The 21,893-nt window shown below is 38.5% G+C and overlaps 1 protein-coding gene across 1 annotated transcript in view; it reads right to left on the reverse strand.

Moving 5' to 3' along the window:
• Positions 1–21,405, reverse strand: part of OSTM1 (osteoclastogenesis associated transmembrane protein 1) — a 33,094-nt gene extending 11,689 nt beyond the window's left edge. Inside the window, exons 1-3 of the mRNA XM_025863572.2 lie at positions 20,911–21,405; positions 15,812–15,926; positions 6,037–6,134 (exon numbers count right to left, since the gene is read on the reverse strand). Coding sequence (XP_025719357.1) covers positions 6,037–6,134; positions 15,812–15,926; positions 20,911–21,312 — 615 coding nt within the window. The 5' untranslated portion in view covers positions 21,313–21,405. The remainder of the gene's footprint in view (positions 1–6,036; positions 6,135–15,811; positions 15,927–20,910) is intronic.
• Positions 21,406–21,893: the final 488 nt, after the last annotated feature.

A 21,893-nucleotide genomic window follows, 5' to 3' on the forward strand; every position in this document is an offset into this window, starting at 1 on the left:
AGTGGAAGAACCCTGAGGGCAGAGCATCCCCTAATGGGAACCAAAACTACCCCCGAAGCAGTAAGGACTGCCCTGAGCCTATAAGACCCCACCCAGATTGATTCCATGACAATGATCCATTTGACCTTCAAAGACTACCTGCAGGTATCCGCCCAAAACCTTTGCCCCACGTTTTCCTTATATAAACCTGAAGTAGTTTTGGCACTTTGGAGACAGTCTTTGAGAGGCTAGGGCCCCATCTTCCCAGTATTGGCCTTCCTTTCTTGTTTCACCACCATTCATTTCTCTGCCTTTGGATTTTGTCAGCACTGAGTTGGCAAAACCTGATTTGTTTGGGACCCCTCTGAGCCAGGTGAGGTGCTCTTGCACCCCTGCATCCCAGGTACACCACTATCAATTTAGCTGGCTCCATTCCCCTCTCAAACACACACACACCTTACCTATAAAACACTGGGTATCCCCAGGACTCCATCTTTGGGGCTTCTTTATTATCACTATACCTTCACTCACTCACATTCGGTCTCATGGCTTTAAATATCATCTGTACCTGATCTGATGATTCTCAAATCTCTCTCTCCAGCTCACACTTCTCCCCTGAGCTCCTTTCATTTATAACACTATCTGACATTTCAATTTAGATACTTAATAGCTATTTTATATTAACTTGTTCAAAACTATTCTTAACTCCCAATCCCTTACAACCAGTCTTTCCTGTGGCCCCATCATCCTCTCAGCTGCTCAGAGCCAAAAGCCTAGGACAACCCTGGTTCTTCTTCCTTTTCTGATCAGCCTCCACCACTCTCAGGAATTACCCAATCTATCAGCAAGTCCTCTTAGATATACTTACAAAATATAGCCTGAACTAATCTATGTTTCTCCAACACTACAGTCAGTACCCCAGTCCACACCATCTCTCTCCTGTGACAGCCTCTTAATTAGGTTCCTTCTTTCCATTCTTGCCTAGGTTCAACTGAGTTTCTCCACAGGGCAGCCAGAATGCTATTTTAACATGCAACTCATATACCATGTCACATTCCTGATTTAAATGGCTTCCCCTTGTGCTTAAAATTCAATCCATATTTCTTCCTTTGTTCTGCACAGCTCTACATGATTTGGCCTCTGCCTATCTCCCCATATCTCATTCACACGTGCTTACTGTGCTCTAGCCAAACAGGCCTCTTCCTATTCCTTGCACATACCAAGCTTATTCTCTTCCCCAAGGCCTTTATCCTTGCTTCTAAGGAAAACATTCTTCCCGTGGCTATCTCAAACCTTAGATCTCAAAATTCACCTGCTCAGAGAGGTACTCCCTGCCTACCCTATCTAAAGTAGTACACTACACTCCTTTTCCAGGACTCATGACTCTTAATAAAATTTCTTTGTTATTAATCTTACCCCTACTAGGATATAGTTCATAAGAACAGAAATCTTACCTGTCTTGTTTACTGCTCTACCCTCAGTGCCCAGAACACTGCCTCCTTGCACATAATCAGCGCCCAAAAAACATTTGTTGAAGTGAGTGCATAGTGCCTGCTTAAGGGAACTTTTGAAAGCCAAGCTACAGAAACCAAACTCTATATGGAGAAAGAGGGAGATTGCTTCCAGCTCTCCCAACCTGGTACAATCATCTTATTACATTGACCACATAAGCACTTAAGAAAGTAAGATGAGGGATGCCTGGTGGCTCAGTCAGTTAAGCATCTGCCTCCAGCTCAGGTCATGATCTCAGGGTCCTGGGATGGAGCCTGCACTGGGCTCCCTGCTCGATGGGGAGTCTGCTTCTCCCTCTCCCTCTGCCTCTCTCCCCACTCAGGCTCTCTCTTGCTCTCACTTTCTCAAATAAAATCCTTAAAAATAAATAAATAAAGATGAGCCTAACGATGCACATAAAAAGGAAACAAAATAAACAAGAAAAAAAACAAGCAAATAAAATGATTCAAAGGGAAAATAATAGACAGCAGAGTAAATGTCCTAATGAAAAAGAATTCATTCAGCAAATAGGAGAGAACTTTTATTTTTTTTTTTTAAGATTTTATTTATTTAGGGGCGCGTGGGTGGCTCAGTTGTTAAGCGACTGCCTTCGGCTCAGGTCATGATCTTTTAAAAATTAATTACAGCCCAAGGTATAAATAAATGTGGAAGAAGTGGCAAATCTTCCTTACAGAAAGATTTCTAAGTAATTTAAGGAAATGCTCACCCCTCCAGGACTTAAAGATTAATTTCCCCACCCCCATTCCTGTTACTTAGTAACTTGGTTCCAAGAAATACAATATGGAAAGAAGAAGAAAAAGGTAACTTTCCATTAAAGAGACCTGGCAAGCACTACCCTGTCCTGGTGATCAGGATAACACCATCAGGGATAAACCATGTTGATAGCGTGTATCTCTGACAGGATGTGATGAGAAAGGTACTTCACTTCTCTAGTGTTCTTCCCCAAAACCCACAGTCCGAGTGTAACCATGAGAGAAACATTAGACAAACCCAAATTGAGGGACATTCTATAAAATATTTGACTAGTATTCCTCAAAATTATCAGTCATGAGAAACAGGGAAAGACTGAAAAATGGTCACAGACCACAGGAGGCTAAGTGTGGTATAATGGGAAACAGATACTTGGTCTTTGTCCCTGGTTCCTGGCACATAGCTCCTAAAACTTCTGGAATATCCAGAGTAAAAAGAGTGCCTCTGTATGCTAATGAGATGGCTGGTGGCTGGGTGTCCCTATACAGCTTCAGAATGAAGGCTGGTCACAAGAAAGACCAAAGCATGATTTGGGGGTTGGAACTATCAGCCCCACCTCTGACCTCTAAGGAGGGAAGAGGAGTTGGAGACGGAGTTAATCACCAGTTAACCAATCATGCCTATATAATGAAACCTTCAGGGGAGCCTGGGTAGCTCAGCTGGTTAAATGTCCAACCCTTGGTCTCGGCTCAGGTCATGATCTCAGGGTACTGGGATCAAGCCCCACGTCAGGCTCCAACCTCAGTGCAGAGTCAGCTTGAGATTCTCTCTCCCTCTCCCTCTGCCCCTTCTGCTTGTGCTCTCTAAAATAAATAAATCTTTAAAAAAAATAAAAATAAACATTTTTAATAATTATTACATCACAGAGATATCTCAGTAAATTCCAAAATGTAGACAGGCTACATTTACTGGTCACAATTTCAATAAAACTTGAGATGTACTAATACAAATAAAGAAATCATGTCACTCCTATTAAAAAATAATCTTCCAAAGAACTCTTAAGTCAAAGAACAAATCAAAATTAAAATTGGAAATTTAGAAATAAACACAAGGTAATCTTTCTTTTATCAGAGTCTATTATTGGAAAGGCCAAAGTTATAAACTTTACAATCTGAAAATTTTATTTTTTTTTTAAAGATTTTTTTTTTAATTTATTTGAGAAAGAGAGAGAATGAGAGATAGAGAGCATGAGAGGGAAGTGGGTCAGAGGGAGAAGCAGACTCCCTGCTGAGCAGGGAGCCCGATGTGGGACTCGATTCCAGGACTCCAGGATCATGACCTGAGCCGAAGGCAGTCGCTTAACCAACTGAGCCACCCAGGCGCCCAATCTGAAAATTATTTTATTGTTGAACAAGAAGAGCTGGAAATAAATTAACCTTGAATTGAAAGAACTAGAAAAAAGACACAATTAACCAAAAGATTATAGGAGGAATTAATAAATGCAAAAGAATAAACAAACACATTAAGAAAAAAAAACCCAGGAACTAATAAATAAAACCAAACACAAGTTTTTGGAAAGATCAATAAAAAATAAAGTACATTTAACAAGCCTAAAGGAAACTCAAGGGAAGAAAGAACTAAAAAAAAATAGCATTTGGAATAAGAAAGGGAATGTAGCTACATATATGATAGAAATTTTAAGGTGTGGCCAGTTACTTGTTATCCTGGAATGGATTCTTAAACAGAAAAAGGACATTAGTGGAAAAAGTGCTAAAATCAGAATAAAGTCTGGCATTTAGTTAACAGCTCTGTACCAATGTTGATTTCTTAGTTTTGACAAATATACCATGATAACATAGGCTAACCTCCAGGGAAACTAGGTCAGCGATATACAGCAATTCTGCATTATTTATGCAACTTTTCTGTAAATCTAAAATTATTCCAAAATAAAACATTTTAAAAGAAAGGAACCAGTGAAAATCTGTAGTGGGGTTAGAAAAGATGTCATTCACAATGGCACCAAAAGTGATACAATACCTTGGAATAAACGTCGGAAATGTATAAAACCGATACAAAATTTAAATAAATCGGTAAGACTATGCTAGAGGACATTACAAAAATAGAGAATAATGGTGGTTGCTGGGGCTAGGGGAGGAGGACATGGGAAATCACTGCCTAATGGATACAGAGCTTGAGTTTGAAAATTTTCTGGAGATGGATGGTGGTGATAGTTGCACAACAATGTGAATGTACTTAATGCCACTGAACTGTACACTTAAAATGGTAACATGGTAAACTTCACATTCTATTTTACCACAATAAAAAGAGAATATACCATATTCCTAGATAGGAAAGCTCAGTATCATAAACATGTCAATTATTTCCAAATGATGAATCTAAAATGTAATGCAATTGTAATAAAATCTTAAAATGACTGAATTTTTTTTTTTACTTGCTTCTACAATTCATTTCATCAGGAAAAAAGGGTTGGAGCTATGCCTCACATCTTACACCAAAATAAATAGAAAAAAGATGTTTAAATGCAGAAAATGAAATCATAAAATTAATAAATCACAGGAGAAATTTTAAAAATAATTGCAAAGAGGGAAAAACCTTCTAATGTGACACCAAGTCTGCAAGCTATTAAAATGTTTTTGATAAATCTGTTAATATAAAAATTAAAATTTTCCTCATAACAAAAAGAAAAGCACAATAAAAAAAATAAACAACTAGGAAAAAATGCTTGCAACTAACATCCCAGGAAAAATGTTAATTTCCCTAAAACATTCATCAGAACACTTACACCAAAGAGTAACTGGTCAAATACACTTGTATACAAAAATTACCATTTGGAGTTTTACAACATACATTAGTCCACTAAAATTCTAAAGTCCTGTAGTAAAGCATTTCCCAATCTTATTAGAACACTAAACCTTTTCTTATGGGCCATGTATTAACACCTTGCAGAACATTTCTTGGGAATTGCTTATAATTCTTATTATTCTCAAGGAAAATCATAATTCTGTGTCATCACATTGATTAAAAATGAAATCATATATATCTTATACTAAACATGTTTACATCTATTTGTGGGGATTACTTACTTGTTAAGCAGGTTTTAAATCTAGGATTTTATCAGAGTTCCAATCTCACCCCTCACACCACCAGCAAAGTTCTAATACCAACATTCAAGGGTCAGAGGTGGAGAGAACAAAAACCAAAAAAAGTAGGTTTCTTTTTTTTTTTTTTTTTAAGTAATCTCTACATCCCACATGGGGCTTGAATTCACATCCCCGAGATTAAGAGTCACATGCTCTACAGACCCAGTCAGACGCCCCAAGGGTAGGTTTCTTAAAGGCTACCTTTTACGCTGTAATTCAGTTACCTTACTAAACAGTGCCTTTTAAAGTAGATAAAATATAGTTAAGCAAATATTGAGGCAAAGAATAAGCTGCCTGTAGACAGAATCATATACTGCATACATAATACCTTACTGCATAAACAAAGTCAAGATAAATTACTGTCAGATAGAACAACATTGTGTTTTAAGTAAACAATCATACGCCCAAATTACTGTGTTCATCCTCAATATCTCATCAGATCCTCACTATGAAATACTTGAAGGTAGGCAGGATAGATTTTACTGTTCCCACCTTACAAATAAGACAACTAAAGTTTTGATGATATTCCTAAAGGCTAGTAATACTAGGAACTTAGCAGAAATCCAGGTCTACTTACTCTCCTACATGTGTGTACAGATAAATATCAACAATTAATGCTAAAAAAATTTGCTGAATTATCTATTATGCTTTTGTACAAGGCAGCATTTTAATTTCAAGTATCATAAAAAAATACCTGGAGGTTATGCTCAAAGCAGGTCAAGGTTTGATTAAACAGACTGAGGAAGTATTGTGTGCTATTTGATAATTCTTCACTTTTGTTCGTTAAACAATCTGTCAAAAAAAACAAACGTATGTTAATATATCTCCAGCAACAATTATAAACTGTCATTTATCTCTCAAGCAATCATCTTCTGTTTCAAACTATAGTATTTCTTTATTCAAACAAGCATCATGTGTTCCACATAAGAGAATTTTCCAAACACATGAAGCTTACCCCTTCTAGTTCCTAAAAGATATTTTTTTACATCATAACCATTTTCACAAACACCTTAAAATAATCACTCTCCTCTCTTTATGAAAATTTAAATTGATTTTTGATATGCTGCGAAGTCTTAATCATGAACTTCAGCTACCAAATGCTGACTTAATAAGGGTACTCTTAGTGCTGTTTATGCATCAGACTGTTTATCCTACATTAATTTAACCTAAATTCATATGCTTTTTGATCCTTTTTTGTATCAAATTTAGTAGTTCTGTGTCTCCTCCATCTTCACTTCCATTGCATCTAACAGGGTCACCTTTTTCAATTTGCTCTTTCAAATCTATTGAGTTGTGGGACCAAGAAACAAGCTGGTAAGAATTTTGCCTAAAATACTGATAAAGGGGCTTTAAGTAAAGTCTGGAAATAAGAAGGAATTATTTTACATGTTTTTTAAAATCTAAATGACACTCCTCTGCAACTTGATACTCTTGCTTAACATTAGCTCAAGTTCATTCTTCTTGCTTTCTACGCATCTAGGATATAGGTGCAAGGGCCTGGCTTCATATCCTGAAACTTGGGGTCAGTCATTTCAATCTCACTCTTTCAGAGTCCTTGCCCTCCTTACCTTCCACATACTCACAAACATCTCTAATCCTGGACAACCTCCGGTTACTTTCTCTACTCCCAATTCTGTTTGTAGCACATTATTATAGAAAATTCTAAGGTTATAATTAAGGGACTCAATTCCAATGCTAATCTCAGGGCCACAAAACAATCCTTGTAGACACCCTACCAATTATTCCACAAGGAACATTCCAAATATTTTCTATTCTCTAGTACCTACTCCACCCTACTCTTGTCCTTAATTTCAACTGATGGTTGTATATTATACCCACTCAGGGACATCTAATATGATCTCTCTCAACTGGGAGTGGAGACAGGATAAGAAGCTGTTGCAGTTATCAAGGAGAAAGGTAACAATGCAAACAAAGAATTCAATGGGTAAGAGATAGATCAAATAGGTAGTGAAAGGTACTAGATATAGCCCCCTCAAAATATGCCTCTTTGGCATACAGACTATTATTTTTTAAAAAAAGATTTATTTATTTGAGAGAGAGCGTTGGGGTGGGAGGTGGGGAGGGCAGAAGGAGGGAGGGAGGGAGGGAGGGTCTCAAGCAGACCCCACACTGGACTCAGGGCCAATCTCACAACCCTGAGATCATGACCTGAGCCAAAATCAGGAGTTGGATGCTTAACGGAACGAGCCACCCAGGTGCCCCTGGCATATTAGCCACTGGGAACCAGCAGAAGCAGGAAAAATGGTCTAAAAACAGGGAACACATTATGTTTTGTAAGTAAAATTTACATTTATAATTTCCATTTCTAAAGATGTCTCCTTCCAGGTGGAAGGAAGAGGATGACTCTAACAATTCTAACCAATGGAAAGGCTCTAACTTAAATCTGCATAATCAACCTGCCTCAACAACCCTGGTTTACCATACTTTTCCCGGTTACCTTCTCATAACTTGCCTCCTCCATCCAGAAGTCCCAAACCCCCTTTCTTCTGATTAGCCTAAGATGATATATAAGTCCAAATTCTAACCATCCCTTTGGATTACTCCCATATGTAACTCCCATCACTGGGTACTCTAATATATCCATGCACATCGCTCATGTTAATCAACTTCTTTTTTTTTTAAGATTTTATTCATTTATTTGAGAGAAAGAGAGATAATGAACAAGTAGGCAGAGGGGCAGGCAGAGGCAGAGGGAGAGGGAGAAGCAGGCTCCCTGCTGAGCTGAGCAGGGAGCCTGATGTGGGGCTTGATCCCAGGACCCTGGGATCATGACCTGAGCCGAAGGCAGCGGCTTAACCGACTGAGCCACCCAGGCGCTCCATGTTAATCAACTTCTGTTTTTCCTCCTTTTTTTTTTTAATTTTATTTATTTGTTTGAGAGAGAGAGAGAAAGAGAGAGCACATGGGGGGGGAGGTCAGAGGGAGAAGCAGAATCCCCGCTGAGCAGGGAGCCCGATGCGGAACTCGATCCCGGGACTCCAGGATCATGACCTGAGCCGAAGGCAGTTGCTTAACCAACTGAGCCACCCAGGCGCCCTGTTTTCCCTCTTCTTAATCTGTTTTTGGCCAGTCCAATTTACAGAGTTCCAGCCAGAGAACTTAAATGGGTAGAGGAAAGAGGTTTTTTCCCCTCCCCTACAGGAGACACTAGGCTATGACACACTGTGAGATATGCACGTGCTCTTTCATAATATTAAGAGGCAGGCGCGATCATTATCCCCATACTCTAAATAAGGAACAGAGGCTTAGAGCAATTAAGGAAGATGCCTGTGGCCACAAAACTGGTAAGTGAAAACCTGAAATTCCTATTCAGTCTGATTCCTGAGCTTGCATTTTCAAACACTGAAATAAATAAAATATTCACATCTATAGTCTTTTTTTAAGATTTTATTTTTAAGTAATCCCTACATTCAACGTGGGGCTCAAACTCACCACCCCAAGATCAAGAGTTGCATACTGTTCGGGCTGAGCCAGCCAGGTGCCTCTCACATCTATTCTAAACCATTAAAGTTCAATCCTGGGAATCAACGAATATATGCCACCACTCCTCCTTCCACTACCAACAGCTGTCTTACATCACGCAGGGACTCAGGGGATTCAGGCAGTCACTACCAACTGATCAGTACTGGCAACTAACATGAACCTTAAACCTGGTGAGCAGGAGGGCAGCAACTAGCATATTAAAACTCCTTGGTGCAAATTAGAAAAAGACATCTTCTCTGGGTAGATTAATCACAAAAAGGCACTCCTGCCTCCAGAAGCTGAGCTGGAATTTCAGCCCCATTCACCTCTTTATGCCCTAGTGCAGGGCTTGGTATATACCTGGTATGCATGGGGCCCTGCTGATGAACCTATGCCTAGAGTCTTTCCCTCTGTGAACTCCTATACCCTGCATTCTCCATATCTTTATCTTCTCAAGAATGTAAGTCCCATTTAGAGAAATAAAGTAATGTAATGAAGGTCATACATCAAGTTAGTAATACAAAATACAAATACAAAATACACTTTCAGACTTTCAGAAATACAAAATATACTTTCAGACTTTCCATTAAGTACTCTTCATTATACCACTTTTTCTTTACTATTTGAAAACGTTACTCCGTCAGCTTTCAAAAAGCTCACAAATTCTTTTTTTTAAAAAAGATAACATAAACCCCTCTTAATCCTGGTTTAATGTCACCACGAAGTAGCCTTGAATCCTTTCACACGAGGCAGTATATAATATATAAAAACAAATACAACTACAAATATGCAGAGTATTAGTATATTGGCCTAAAAGATTAATCAGGTTTTCTGTTTTTGTAGTTGACATTTTGCAGGGAGTAGTGGGAATACAATTTCATCCATAGCAATTGCACATCTATGTTAATGAGCCATGTCATGGCAACTGACACACAGTATAGGGATAGATGGGTGTGTGTGGGTCCCTGGACTGCGTACAGCAGTAGTATGAAGCACATGAATGTGAGAGAACAGTGGCAATTTCTTCTCTACAGTATGTAACTGAAATAATTTCTTTATAAAGAATTTATAGGATAATTATGGAAAATAAAAATAATTTATAAAGGAAGCTTCCTCTGAACAAAAGAACTTAATCTCTTCTATTTTACTGACAACCATTCTTTTTCATTTAAAATAATTCGAAAATTAAACTAAAAGCTAATATAGACTGGTCATCTTAAGTACCACATTAATGCAGTACCGTCAAAATTTTTTCAGTGATCATTAGAGAGTGGTATTATAAAGCACAAAGGAGTTCATTTATACAATACGGTTTAAAATGTCTTCATTATTAAAGAGCCCTGACTTTCTGATTTAAAATAAAGGAAGTCCACTAAAATTCCTCTTTTATGCTTTTGTAAGAATTGGGAGCATAATGTTATAAACAGTGAGAAGCTATATATTTTAGAAATTAGTAAGTTAAGGAATATTAGTAATAATAAAGCTTCCCATAAGCACTAAGTGAAGTGGTTATTATGAATTTTCCACATCTCAGATAATCAATGCAGCCTCATCAAGGACAGATTAGCATAGCTTCTTTCTCAGTGAGGGCTCAAGCATCAGCTCTAGAAGCATTCTTAAAGGTGTGGAGGATTCAAGTTGATATCATGACGGAAATTATTAGCATCTTTAGATAAAGTATTTGGCATCCATTAGGAGTTTGTATAAAGATCTCTGCTGTTTTACAAAATTAGTTTTATAGAAAACAACAGACAATCACCAATTTCTGAAAAATAGGGCAAGCTTCAGAAAATATAGTATAAACTGTGAGAACTTTGTACCTGAAGAACATAATTAAGTTTAATGAGTATGAAAACAAAGACTTTTTTAATTATAAGATACAAATAAGTGAGTCTAATGCTTAAATTACCATGTAGATAAAATGAGAAAGAGGGGTTCTGCTTAACTGAACTTTCGGTTAACCATGAAGTTTTATTATTGCCTTTTTTTTTTTAAGTTTTCATTTATTTGGAGAGAGAGAGTGAGTGAGCGAGAAAGAGCCTGCGCACCAGCAGGGGGAAGGGCAGAGGGAGAAGCAGACTCCCTGCCAAGGGGAGAGTCCAATGTGGGCTCAATCCCCAGACTCCGGAATCATGACCTGAGCCAGTTTAACTGACTGAGCCACTCAGGCGTCCCTTAATAATTGACTTTTAAGGAATTAAGACACGGGCGCCTGGGTGGCTCAGTTGGTTAAGCGACTGCCTTTGGCTCAGGTCATGATCCTGGAGTCCCAAGATCGAGTCCCGCATCGGGCTCCCTGCTCAGCGGGGAGTCTGCTTCTCCCTCTGACCCTCCACCCTCTCATGCTCTCTATCATTCTCTCTCTCTTAATAAATAAAAATCTTAAAAAAACAAAAAAAGGAATTAAGACACAGTAAGTGAAGGGTGATAGAATATGTCTTTCTTAAAATATGCCTCTTTGCCTTAAGGATTATTTTGAGCTAAAGTCACTTGAAAAACAGCAAACACAGATAGCTTTCTGTGAATTGCCCTTATCTACCTAAAGACAGATGTTCCAAAAGAAACTCAATTATCATAAAGCCCTTCCCTGGGAGTTTCATCAACTAGGTAAGATTAACTCTTTTTTTTTTTTTTTAAGATTTTATTTATTTTTTTGACAGAGAGAGACAGCTAGAAAGGGAACACAAGCAGGGGGAGTGGGAGAGGGAGAAGCAGGCTCCCAGCTGAGCAGGGAGCCCGATGTGGGGCTCGATGTGGGGCTCGATGTGGGGCTCGATCCCAGAACCCTGGGATCATGACCTGCGCCGAAGGCAGATGCTTAACGACTGAGCCACCCAGGCGCCCCAATAAGATTGACTCTTACCGCAGGAAAGGAGACCAATGGAACAGAATCCAGAGTCCAGGAATAAACCCCAGCATATAAAGTCAACTATGAGCTGAATTCATAGAAAGAGAAGAATGGTGATTGCCAGGGGCTGGAGGAAATGGGGAGCTGTTGGTCAAAGGATACAAACCTCCAGTTTTAAGATAAGTCCTAGGAATCTAATGTACAGCATGGTAATTATAGTTAGCAATACTTACTATCTTATATACTTACATATTTGAAAGTTGCTAAGAGAGTAAATCTTAAACATTCTCACCACAAAAAAGAAATGGTAATTATGTGACATATTACACCTCACACCATGGTGATAAGCATTTTGCAAAACAGATCAAATCAATACACTGTACACCTTAAATTTATGTCTATTATAGAAAGAGAAAACAGAGAACCAAAACACTATACCATAAAACAATCCATGGTCTCATCAAAGCTTGTGAGCCTGCTAATTATTCAACTGTCAGATGCAAAGGATAACTAAGAAGCATGTCAATAATAAGGCTATCCCTGTGTCAACAATACACTTTTGATAATAGCTTTAAAATTCTGTACAGGAGAAATACTGATATATTTCCTTTACTACTTAGCAGTCTCCACAAGAACTAGTTTCCATGTTATTTGTAATGTGAATTGGAAAAGCTGAGCTGTTAACATTTCTTTTAAGCCTCCATCAATTTCCAGAACCTTCTTTCCTTCTAAGACTAATATCATTCAAAGACATAGGAATTCTAAAGATAAAAGAGATGGGAGTGGTACATGGATGACACTCTCTTTTTTATTGGGTTTCTAGCCTTCCTTTCATCAACTAATAACTGCAGAGACAACCCACAGCTAGATCAAGTAGAAAGGAAAGGTGGTTTTTAGCAGTGCATTAATTTTAATAATATTCTTTTAAACAATATTTTAGCTTTTATAATTTTACATTTTTAATAATCTTTTATTATATTCTGGTCTCCTACAGTCATATTTTGAAGTAGTATTTACTAGTTTCCTACAGTACAAAATTACAACATCCAAGCAAACTTCTGACCAGGCACAGTTCCTTTAAAATTATAATATAATATGACTGTTGTCTTCCATTTATTAAAAGAATAAACATCGCTGTATTCTTCTACATATTTCTAAAGGTCAATGATTTAAAAAAACAATGAATGAATAGGTAGGAAATAGATTTTCTTTTTAAGTGCACAAGTAAGTGGAAACCTTTATTATCATTCATTAAGAAAATAAAAGAGTGGGGGTGCCTGGGTGGCTCAGTTGGTTAAGCATCCAGCTCTTGGTTTCTGCTCAGGTTGTAATCTCATGGTCCTGAGATCAAGCCCCAGATCTGGCTCTGTACTCAGCACGGAGAGAATTAAGAATCTCTCTCCTTCTCCCTTTGCCCCTCCCCACCTCAAATAAATAAATAAATCTTTAAAAAAAAAAAAGAGAGAGAGAGAGAGTAAAGATCCCATGAAATTAGTGTTTAATAGATCTGGTTGCTAGAGATGCAATTTCATGAGAACTTGATGCCAGATCACTGCTGAGCATTTACATTTTCCTAGAAAATGTGCAAATCTATTAAAAAATTTTTTTCATATTATCTAGTTTTAATTTTATGTAGTATTAATTGTTCTTTGGAAAAGGAGAATATTTTACCTTTGTATTTTTAGTAAAAGATTAAGCTTTCCATATATCAAGCATGTATATAGCATAAATACACCCTGCTTCTTTCACCTGACCACATGTCAGGTGACCAAATTAATTTTAATTAGGAAGTACGTGTTTCATTTGTTCTTCAAAATAAGTTCAATCAAGGAATATTTTCAAGATAGGACGGCTCACAGAAAAGCAAAGTTATCCTAAGAATTTATTCTAAAGAGTTTTATAACTACCATATGAAGTAAATATGCAGCAAAATGTTTTCTTTCTTTTTTTTTTAACTAACTGGAAAAGAAAGCTACTTTGAATTAGTGAAGTCTTTGTCACAAAACATCTTTTAAAGAAAAGATGCTCTGGGGCGCCTGGGTGGCTCAGTCTTAAGCGTCTGCCTTCACTCGGGTCATGGTCCTGGGATCAAGCCCCGCAGTCAGGCTCCCTGCTCAGCAGGGAGTCTGCTTCTCCCTCTCCCTCTGCTGCTCCCCCTGCTTGTGCTCTCCTTCTATCACTCTCTCTGTGTCAAATAAATAAATAAAATCTTTAATTAAAAAAAAAGATGCTTTACCTCTCAAGTATAAAAAATTAAGTCACACCAGTCAAAAGAAGTGAACCCCAATATATATCCCATTTATTCTAATTAATTTTAAGTTAATTATAATTAATATATTTTTCCTATATCAATGTATTTAAGGGCTTAAGAATACTTAAAAATAGCTCTCCTATATAGGGTAAGCAAACTGTTCAATCATATTTATACTAGAAACTTCTACACCAGAAAAGTAAAGCTTTTGCTCTTAAAAAAAAAAAAAGGTAACTGTCAGCCAAGCCTCTGTTCAAATTACCAATCTGAATAGAGACAAAATTAAGAGAGTCAATATTCAATATACCATGATGTACTACAAAGAAAAGAAACTTAGCAGGGGTCTTTTTGCCATTTAGTTTTTCTCATACGAACTAAACAAAAAGACAAATCCTTAGAAAAGTTAAACTCATTAATGACTGACAGGTACACAGATCTTTTAATACTGCGGATTTCTCCTGCCCATGCCCTACTTTATGTTTTCTTTGCTTCTTGCCTAAACTATTTTGTAATAACTTCCTCACTGGTCTCTCTCTTCCTCTTCCAATGGGATTCCATAAAAAGAAAAAATAAAGGATCCTTGTGGTAAAAAAAAAAAAGAAAAAAAAAAGCTACAGATGGTGACTATAGCTACTGTGGTGAGCATTGAGTAATGTATAGAATTGTCGAATCACTAAGTTGCACCCCTGAAACTAATATAACATTGTAGGCCAACTATACTTCAGTAATTTTTTAATGAAATACATAAAAAAATAAAAAGCTTGGAAAGTGCTAGGTTAAATGTTAAAAAAGATTTTTTTAACCTGTAGTACTTCTTACTGCCTTTAATATTCCATGTGTATTGTAAATGTCCAAAATACTATAATATACAACCATTTCTTAATAAAATGCTTATGATAAACTACTGTATCAGTCAAGGTCCTATTTTCCTTTTCCAATTTTACCTCCCAGTGCTTCCAGACCCTGGAACACCTACTACTCTTTTACACCTCTGTGTCTCTGTCCATGATGCCTAGTTCTCTGCAGTGTCCTTCCTCTCATCTCTACTTACTGAAATCACGCCTAGCCATAAAGGTATAGGATCAAAAGGTACCTCCACCAGGAAGTCATTTCAAATTCTCCCCAACTTATTTTCTACTTCCCCCAACGATTCTATAACTTTATTAAGGAATTTATTTGTCTGCCTTAGATTATCCTATAAACATAACTTTCTCCCTTACTAAATTATAAGGCATGGAAAAGAAGAACTGCCTAGTACACAGCTGGTATTCAAAACACAAACTGAAAGTTTTAATTTTTCCAAAGAGTGCCTGAAAATAGATCTCATTGTGTTATACAAATACATATAAACTTGCAAAACTGGTAGAACAGATGTTACCATCTCCCATTACCACCATTTGACAGATTATAAACATAATTATTATTATATTAAACAGTTAACATTTCTTCAACATTATGTGCTAGCTACTCAGCTAAGTTCTTTACACAATTTTTTCATTTAATCCTAAACACAATCTTATAAGATAGGTTCCATTATTATCCCCAATTCATCCCCAAATCAGATGAGGAAACTGAAGGTCCAAGAGGTGAAGTTACAAGCCCAAGGTCTGACTGCAAGTGAGTCAGGGTTAGGAAGTGCCAGAGCTTAGAATCAATACCAGATCTGTCTGACTGCAAAATTCATCCTGTCAACTGCTACACTTTTCTGCCTTTCAATATTTGCCCAAGTAATTCCCACTAATAAACCATGATGCTAATTGTAGTTCATTTAAACTTAGTAATAAAAAGCATTATCTAGCTTCAAAGATCTCAAAATTCACTAAAATAAAATCTGACCTCTATACTATTGAACCACAACTGCAACATGAAAATGAAAGAATTACTTACTTGCACAATTTGCCTTCTGCCATGTGGAATTAAAAAACTCAGACAGAATCACAACTATCTGCATTCTATCTGCCATTAAGAGACTTTTGGCACAACTATGACTCTCTGATGTATTCTGTAACAAAAAGATAGAAAAATACAATCTGAGTATTTTTAGACTTCCCAAACAAAAGCTTTAGGAAAAAAAAACCCTTATAAAAATAACTAAAATATTTATTAAAAGCATTTTTTAACATTGTTTGATATAATCAAATAATGATGTCATTAATAACAACGGTAATAAAACAAAAGCAGCTAAATATTTATTGATACCAGGTTCATTGGCAAGGGAAGAAAATCTTTGCTTCTTAAATAAATACTTGCTTCTATAGAACAATCTCAACCACTTAGGCCCAAACCGCGTGCATCGTATTTCTTAATTTTTACACATAGGAAAAAATTCTGGAAAGCTTTCATCAAAATGTAGCACTGGTTATCTCTGAATAATGGAAATGTGGTGATTTTCATTTTCTTTTTTGCCTCTTTTACACTAAATTTTTCTACAATTTGATTACAAAATATTTAAGTTTCATCTTCTGGGAAATTTTTGGTTCAAAACCTTATAAATCACAAAAAAATGGGACACACAAATTTGTACCCAAATAGCTTATACCCACATAGAATATGCTTTCCACAGATCATTTTAATAATGAAACTCACACTCTGCAAAAAAGTAAATCCAAGTTCCTAAATTATTTGATCCTTATCGATTTCTTTTCCCTTTTGCCCCAAGCAAGGAATTAAGTCATGCTGACCCTTCATTCTTTCAAAGTTATTTAACTCCTACTACTTACTTACCAGGCACTCTAAGAATCCTGGAGTTTTGAGGATACAGAAAGTATAATGCCATAAACACTGGGACTTCAAGAACCTCCCCAGAGGTTAACTACCAAGTCTTGTCAATTCTACCTCCTACATATCTCTGAAATCTATCCATTTCCCTCCATCACAATGGTCCCCATGTAGCCTAGCCACCATTTCTTACAACACTGCAAGAGTCTCTTAATTCATCTCCCACACGTATTCTTCCCCTATCCTCCCCACCCTGTTCCCTCCACTTTTTCTCACGTAACCAGATGGTTGTTTAAAGTACCAATCTGATCACGTCATTCTACAGAATTAAACCTCTCAATAACATCTCACTGCTTCAACATGAAAGTCTAAAACCCTTAACATACCTAATAAGGCCCACATGACAGGGTACCTGCCCACTTCTTCAGGCTCAGATCACTAGTGTACTCCTGACTCATACTACTGAGTTCTTTCTAGTGCTCAAACACACCAGACTCAGAGTCTTCACACCTGCTACTTTTTACATGTATACCTTCTCACCTCTGCCCCACACCCTCTCAGATTTTAAATATCAGCTTTAACCACTGACCACTCAACCTACCAGCAGCCCTAGTCAAGATCAGCTCCCTTATATGCTTTGGTAGCATCTGGGGTTTTTTACTGTGCAACACTTATCACACCTGAATTAAATAATTACTTGTATTATTATATGCTTAGTATCTGTTTTCCCTACCAGACGACAAGCTCTGCTTATTTACAGCTATATCCCTAGTAACTACTACTAGCCTGCACATAGTAGGTACTCAATACTTTTCTTGAATGAATGCATAAGAAGCATTATTTTCTGATCACTAATGAAAGACAGATTATTATGTTATTCTATGTTCTGAGTTTCTCCCTATATTCCTAAGACTTTATCAGTCTATAGTTTTAAAAAGTATGTTGAACAGTTCCAGGTACACACCTCTAATCACTAGCACCTACATAAATATATATACATATCTTTGTATATCTATACCTATTTTTATAAATTTTAAACAAACCAAGTAGAATGAGATAGAGCTAAGCAATTCAGAGTTTGGGAGTCAAAGCATCCTGGCAACTTCTCTGAGGATGCTGAACAGCTCACTGAAACCACTATCAGTTTATACTAAAAGAAGAAAGTATGACTCTAAGGAAGAGGAAATCTGTCAGTTATACCATTCAAGTTTCACAAATCACTGTATTCTTTACCTTCAGGTAATAAAACTATATGTGGTCCTTGTCTCAGTAATTCCAAGAGGAAGTGACAAGAAAATAGAATTCTCATCAGACAATTCTGTTAAATTGAATGAATTAGCTTGCTGTACCAGAGAAATAGCTTGCAAATTTCTACCTTTGATTCTCTTTCTCCTTGTTATACTTCCCTCCTCTCTCAATAAATCCATGGACATGGATTCACCCTGAAGAGATGATAAAGGATATCTTATTCAAAATTCAGCTTATAGGTTTTCTTTGATTAACCCCACCTTGCTCTGTCCCCTCAATTCAGCATCTCCCTTAACCCTTTTGCTGTAAATTGCTATTGTACAAAATATAATATTCACATTGATGATTTTTTCCTCTTTTCTTTTTCTCAAAATAGGTTTATTTCCCCAACTATGCTGACAGTTTGAAGGTTGGGCCTTATCACCCTTTTCCTTCTGTATCGTTTTACCAGCCCAATATTTAAGAATAGCATGTGCTTGCTGATTAAACTGACTTAAAGGAAAGATTGAGCCTATGTGAGTCAAATACATTACTCCCTAGAAATAACCCCCCCACACACACACACAAAGAACAACTGATTGCTTCAAGTTCACTTCTAAGAAACTCAGAACACTTTTTTCCCATAAGTTCATTATTACACATGATGATTCAATACCCAAACCAATCCAAGAAAGCCTATTAAATCCATGAAGTACCTCAGAACCATAGAAATCATGCTTTTGAGCAACAAAGCACATCCACCTCTACTGAGGAAAGGAAGGGAAAGAGATCAAGGTCTAGGATGGATTGGAGAGGAAATCCAGATTGAGGAAAGGGTTTTTCTACCTTTTTTTTTTTTTTTAAACTCTTTACTCTCTTCCTTTCACACAAAGGTGAAGTGAGCCTGGTACCCAAATCACTGGCAGAATCTGACGGACACAAATAAGAGGAAGGAAGTTTCTGCCCCGCCCCACCCCACCCCCCACCAAGCCTCTCTTGGGCAATGAGGATTTCATGTGGAAATTCAAGCACAGATTGGGTGATGACCATAATACTGTACCACTAGAGTTTGGGGTTATTTTTTAACCTCTTCTTAATTCCACAGTATCTACACAAATAAGGAAAGCATTTGCTCCTTCAAAAGATCCAAACTTTGCATCATGATTCAGTATCTTGGCCATAAAACAACTCACCTAATTGCTCAAAATAGAATATACCTTGCTATAGTGACAGGGACAAGTCTTGGGTACTTTATTTTTAAATCATAGAAAGACAGATGGATAGGGATATACATCTGCCTTGCTATACCTAATAGAAGTATGCCTGAAAAATATTGCAGGTAAGCCTAAATTTATTTAAACCATGTTAAAATCAAATGCAAATAGAGACCAGACTTGAACATTCCCTGATCAGACAAAACCAGTTTAGTCATACAAACAAAAGCTTAATTTGGCTTACTTTGCAAGACAAGTGAGGCTAACATGAACTGGGCCTCTTCTTGCTTATCTCTTTGAAAATCATAAACCAGACTTCTCCTGTTCCCCAAAATTGATATGAGGTAATTACTAACCAATTCTCTTTAAGAAAATTCCTATGAAAAGTAAAAAGAAAATTCCTATACTGAAACCAAATCTGTGGAGAATTAACGCAGTCACTCTTGCATACTATGTACACTGCTTTATAACAATGCATCTCTGAGCCTCATTCCATCTTTTGTTTTGAGTGCTCCCAGTTTGCAAACTGTCTTTTTGGTGTGTGCACAATGAACTTTTACTAATTGCTACTTCAGTGATTCATTGGTTTTACTTGTTTTTTCCAAACTTGAAAACTAGCTCTTTACCGAAAGACTGCCCACATAATTTATTTAATGCAAATAAATTTCCTATTTATGTAAAAAAAAATAATTTGTTAAGTAATATCAGGTTGACTTAAAGCAGGATGCAACTCTATATAAGTTCTTATTTTGTCAGATAAACTATGATTTATGAAATAATTCCAATCACATTTTCGTGAGACTACTTGTCCTCTCAATACAAGAGGAAATTTCCCTCTCCACAATCCCAACGTCATTCTTCATGTTTTTCCTTTACAAGGCATATCCAGCCCACACCTCATGACTCCTACCAGCCCTGACACTCTTATCCTTTACTGCTCTAGACCCTATAAGTTTCTTATTAGCAGGAACATGTATTCTCTCCCTTTCTCTTTTTTATTAAACCCCTCACAGGACCTACCACATGACCAGAAAAGTGCTAAGAGTACCAAAAATGGAGGGCAGATATACCACTTCCTAAAATTTTAGCTCCCATTTACTGAGAATTACTACTACGTGCTAGTTTTCTAAGAGCTCCTTTTATCTTATCGATAAGAAAACAGGCATAGAGAATTTAAGTAACTTGCCCAGAATATGCCAGCTAATAGGAACTGGACTCCTGGCTGACCAGCCACAGACTGTCTTAATCACTAAGATAAGCTCTCACATGTTATCTCTTTTAATCTTTGTAACAGTCACATCAGGCAGCTGTTTTTCTCCATTTTGCAGAGGAGTAAACTAAGACTACAAGATAATTAATTCAAGCCCAAGCTGCTATAAAAGTGGTGGATCTGTTATCTGGCTACAAAGTTCAAGCCTCCTAAGCACTACCACATTATTGTTTCCCCCCTCTACTTGGAGTTTCAGGAAAGGGTCCTTCCTGGGAACACCAGGTAGAGATGGGAAGAAGCTGTGTCAGAGTGGGGTGAAGACAGTAAAGGAGGGAAACGAAAGGTAGGGTTAAGGGCACAGGACCCCCGCAAAAAACAGCCATACCTATCTGCAAACATGTATCAAGAAGATGCCCAACAGCAGCCATGAAGGCAAAACTCCAAACTCCAAGACCTATATAATGCCACCCACTCTTCTGATGCCCCAAACTGCACAGTCCCAGTCTAATCCCTTTTCCTTACAAACAGGGAAACTGAGGCCCCCAGAGTAAACCATCATTACATCCTCCTTTCCCAACCCTCCACGCTGGAGGTCCCGAGTGTGCTCCTCTACCCACCCCCACGGCTCGACTGATGTTGTCCATCTTGTTGGCGACCTGTTGGAAGAGGGGGTAGCAGGTCTGACAGAGGCGCACCGGCCGGGCGCTGCGCACTAGACACCCGGTCAGCTCTGCGCTGCTGTTGGCGAAGTCCAGTAACAGCTCCCGACACTCGGGATTCAGATCCGGCAGGTCCGGGGGTAGAGACAGCGGCCCCAGCCTTCCGCCCTGCAGCAGCGTCAGGGACAAGTCCTCCACCTCCAGCAACTGCTGCTCCGATAGGAGGTCGTGAAGGACCCTGTGGGGGCTGCTGACCAAGGCGAGAGCGCCCAGAGCCAGCCCCGACCACAGCAGCGGCACCAGCAGCAGCCGCGGCAGAAGCAACGACCTCCGCCACGCGACTGTCGCGTCCGGACCCATTGCGGGGTTCACAAACCCCAAGGCACTCACTGCCGCCACTCCACCCCCAGCCGGTGCTGGCGACCGCCGCCGCTTCCGGCTTGTCGGCGCAGGCCGCGAGCGGGGTCACGAGGCGCGCGCGTCATGGCCCCGCCTTCGGCGCGCGGCGCCCCGCCCCATTGGCTGCCGAGAGTCTCTCGCAGCCCTCGGGCCGGCGCGCGTGCGGAAGCGCGCACACACAGGCGGGTTCGCGCTCCCAGCCGGCTACGAGCACCTGACTGGAAGGATGCGAGACCGAGGGCGGCGTCAGGCTGTGGACCATCGAGCGGAGGCTCGCCCACCCTGTGACTACAGGCGTCCACCACGTCGAACAATTGAATCTCGGGGATCTGGGCCCTCGGTCGCCCACCGCTTTGGGAGTTCCCAGCGTTCTAGAAGTCTGAGGAGTTACTGCGCACCGCAGAAAGCCGGACGGCCTCCGCCGTGGGAATTACGAGTGAGTTCCTTGAGAAAGCCTGCTGGCAGGTGCCTTTGCAGGTTTTTGCTTGGTGGTTTCTTAGCATAATTTCCTCCTTCATCCTGTTTGGAAAGAGTAATAACAT

The sequence above is a fragment of the Callorhinus ursinus genome, unplaced genomic scaffold (assembly GCF_003265705.2).
Source record: "Callorhinus ursinus isolate GAN/ISIS: 27379988/994484 unplaced genomic scaffold, GSC_fseal_2.0 scaffold6, whole genome shotgun sequence".
NCBI lineage: Eukaryota > Metazoa > Chordata > Mammalia > Carnivora > Otariidae > Callorhinus > Callorhinus ursinus.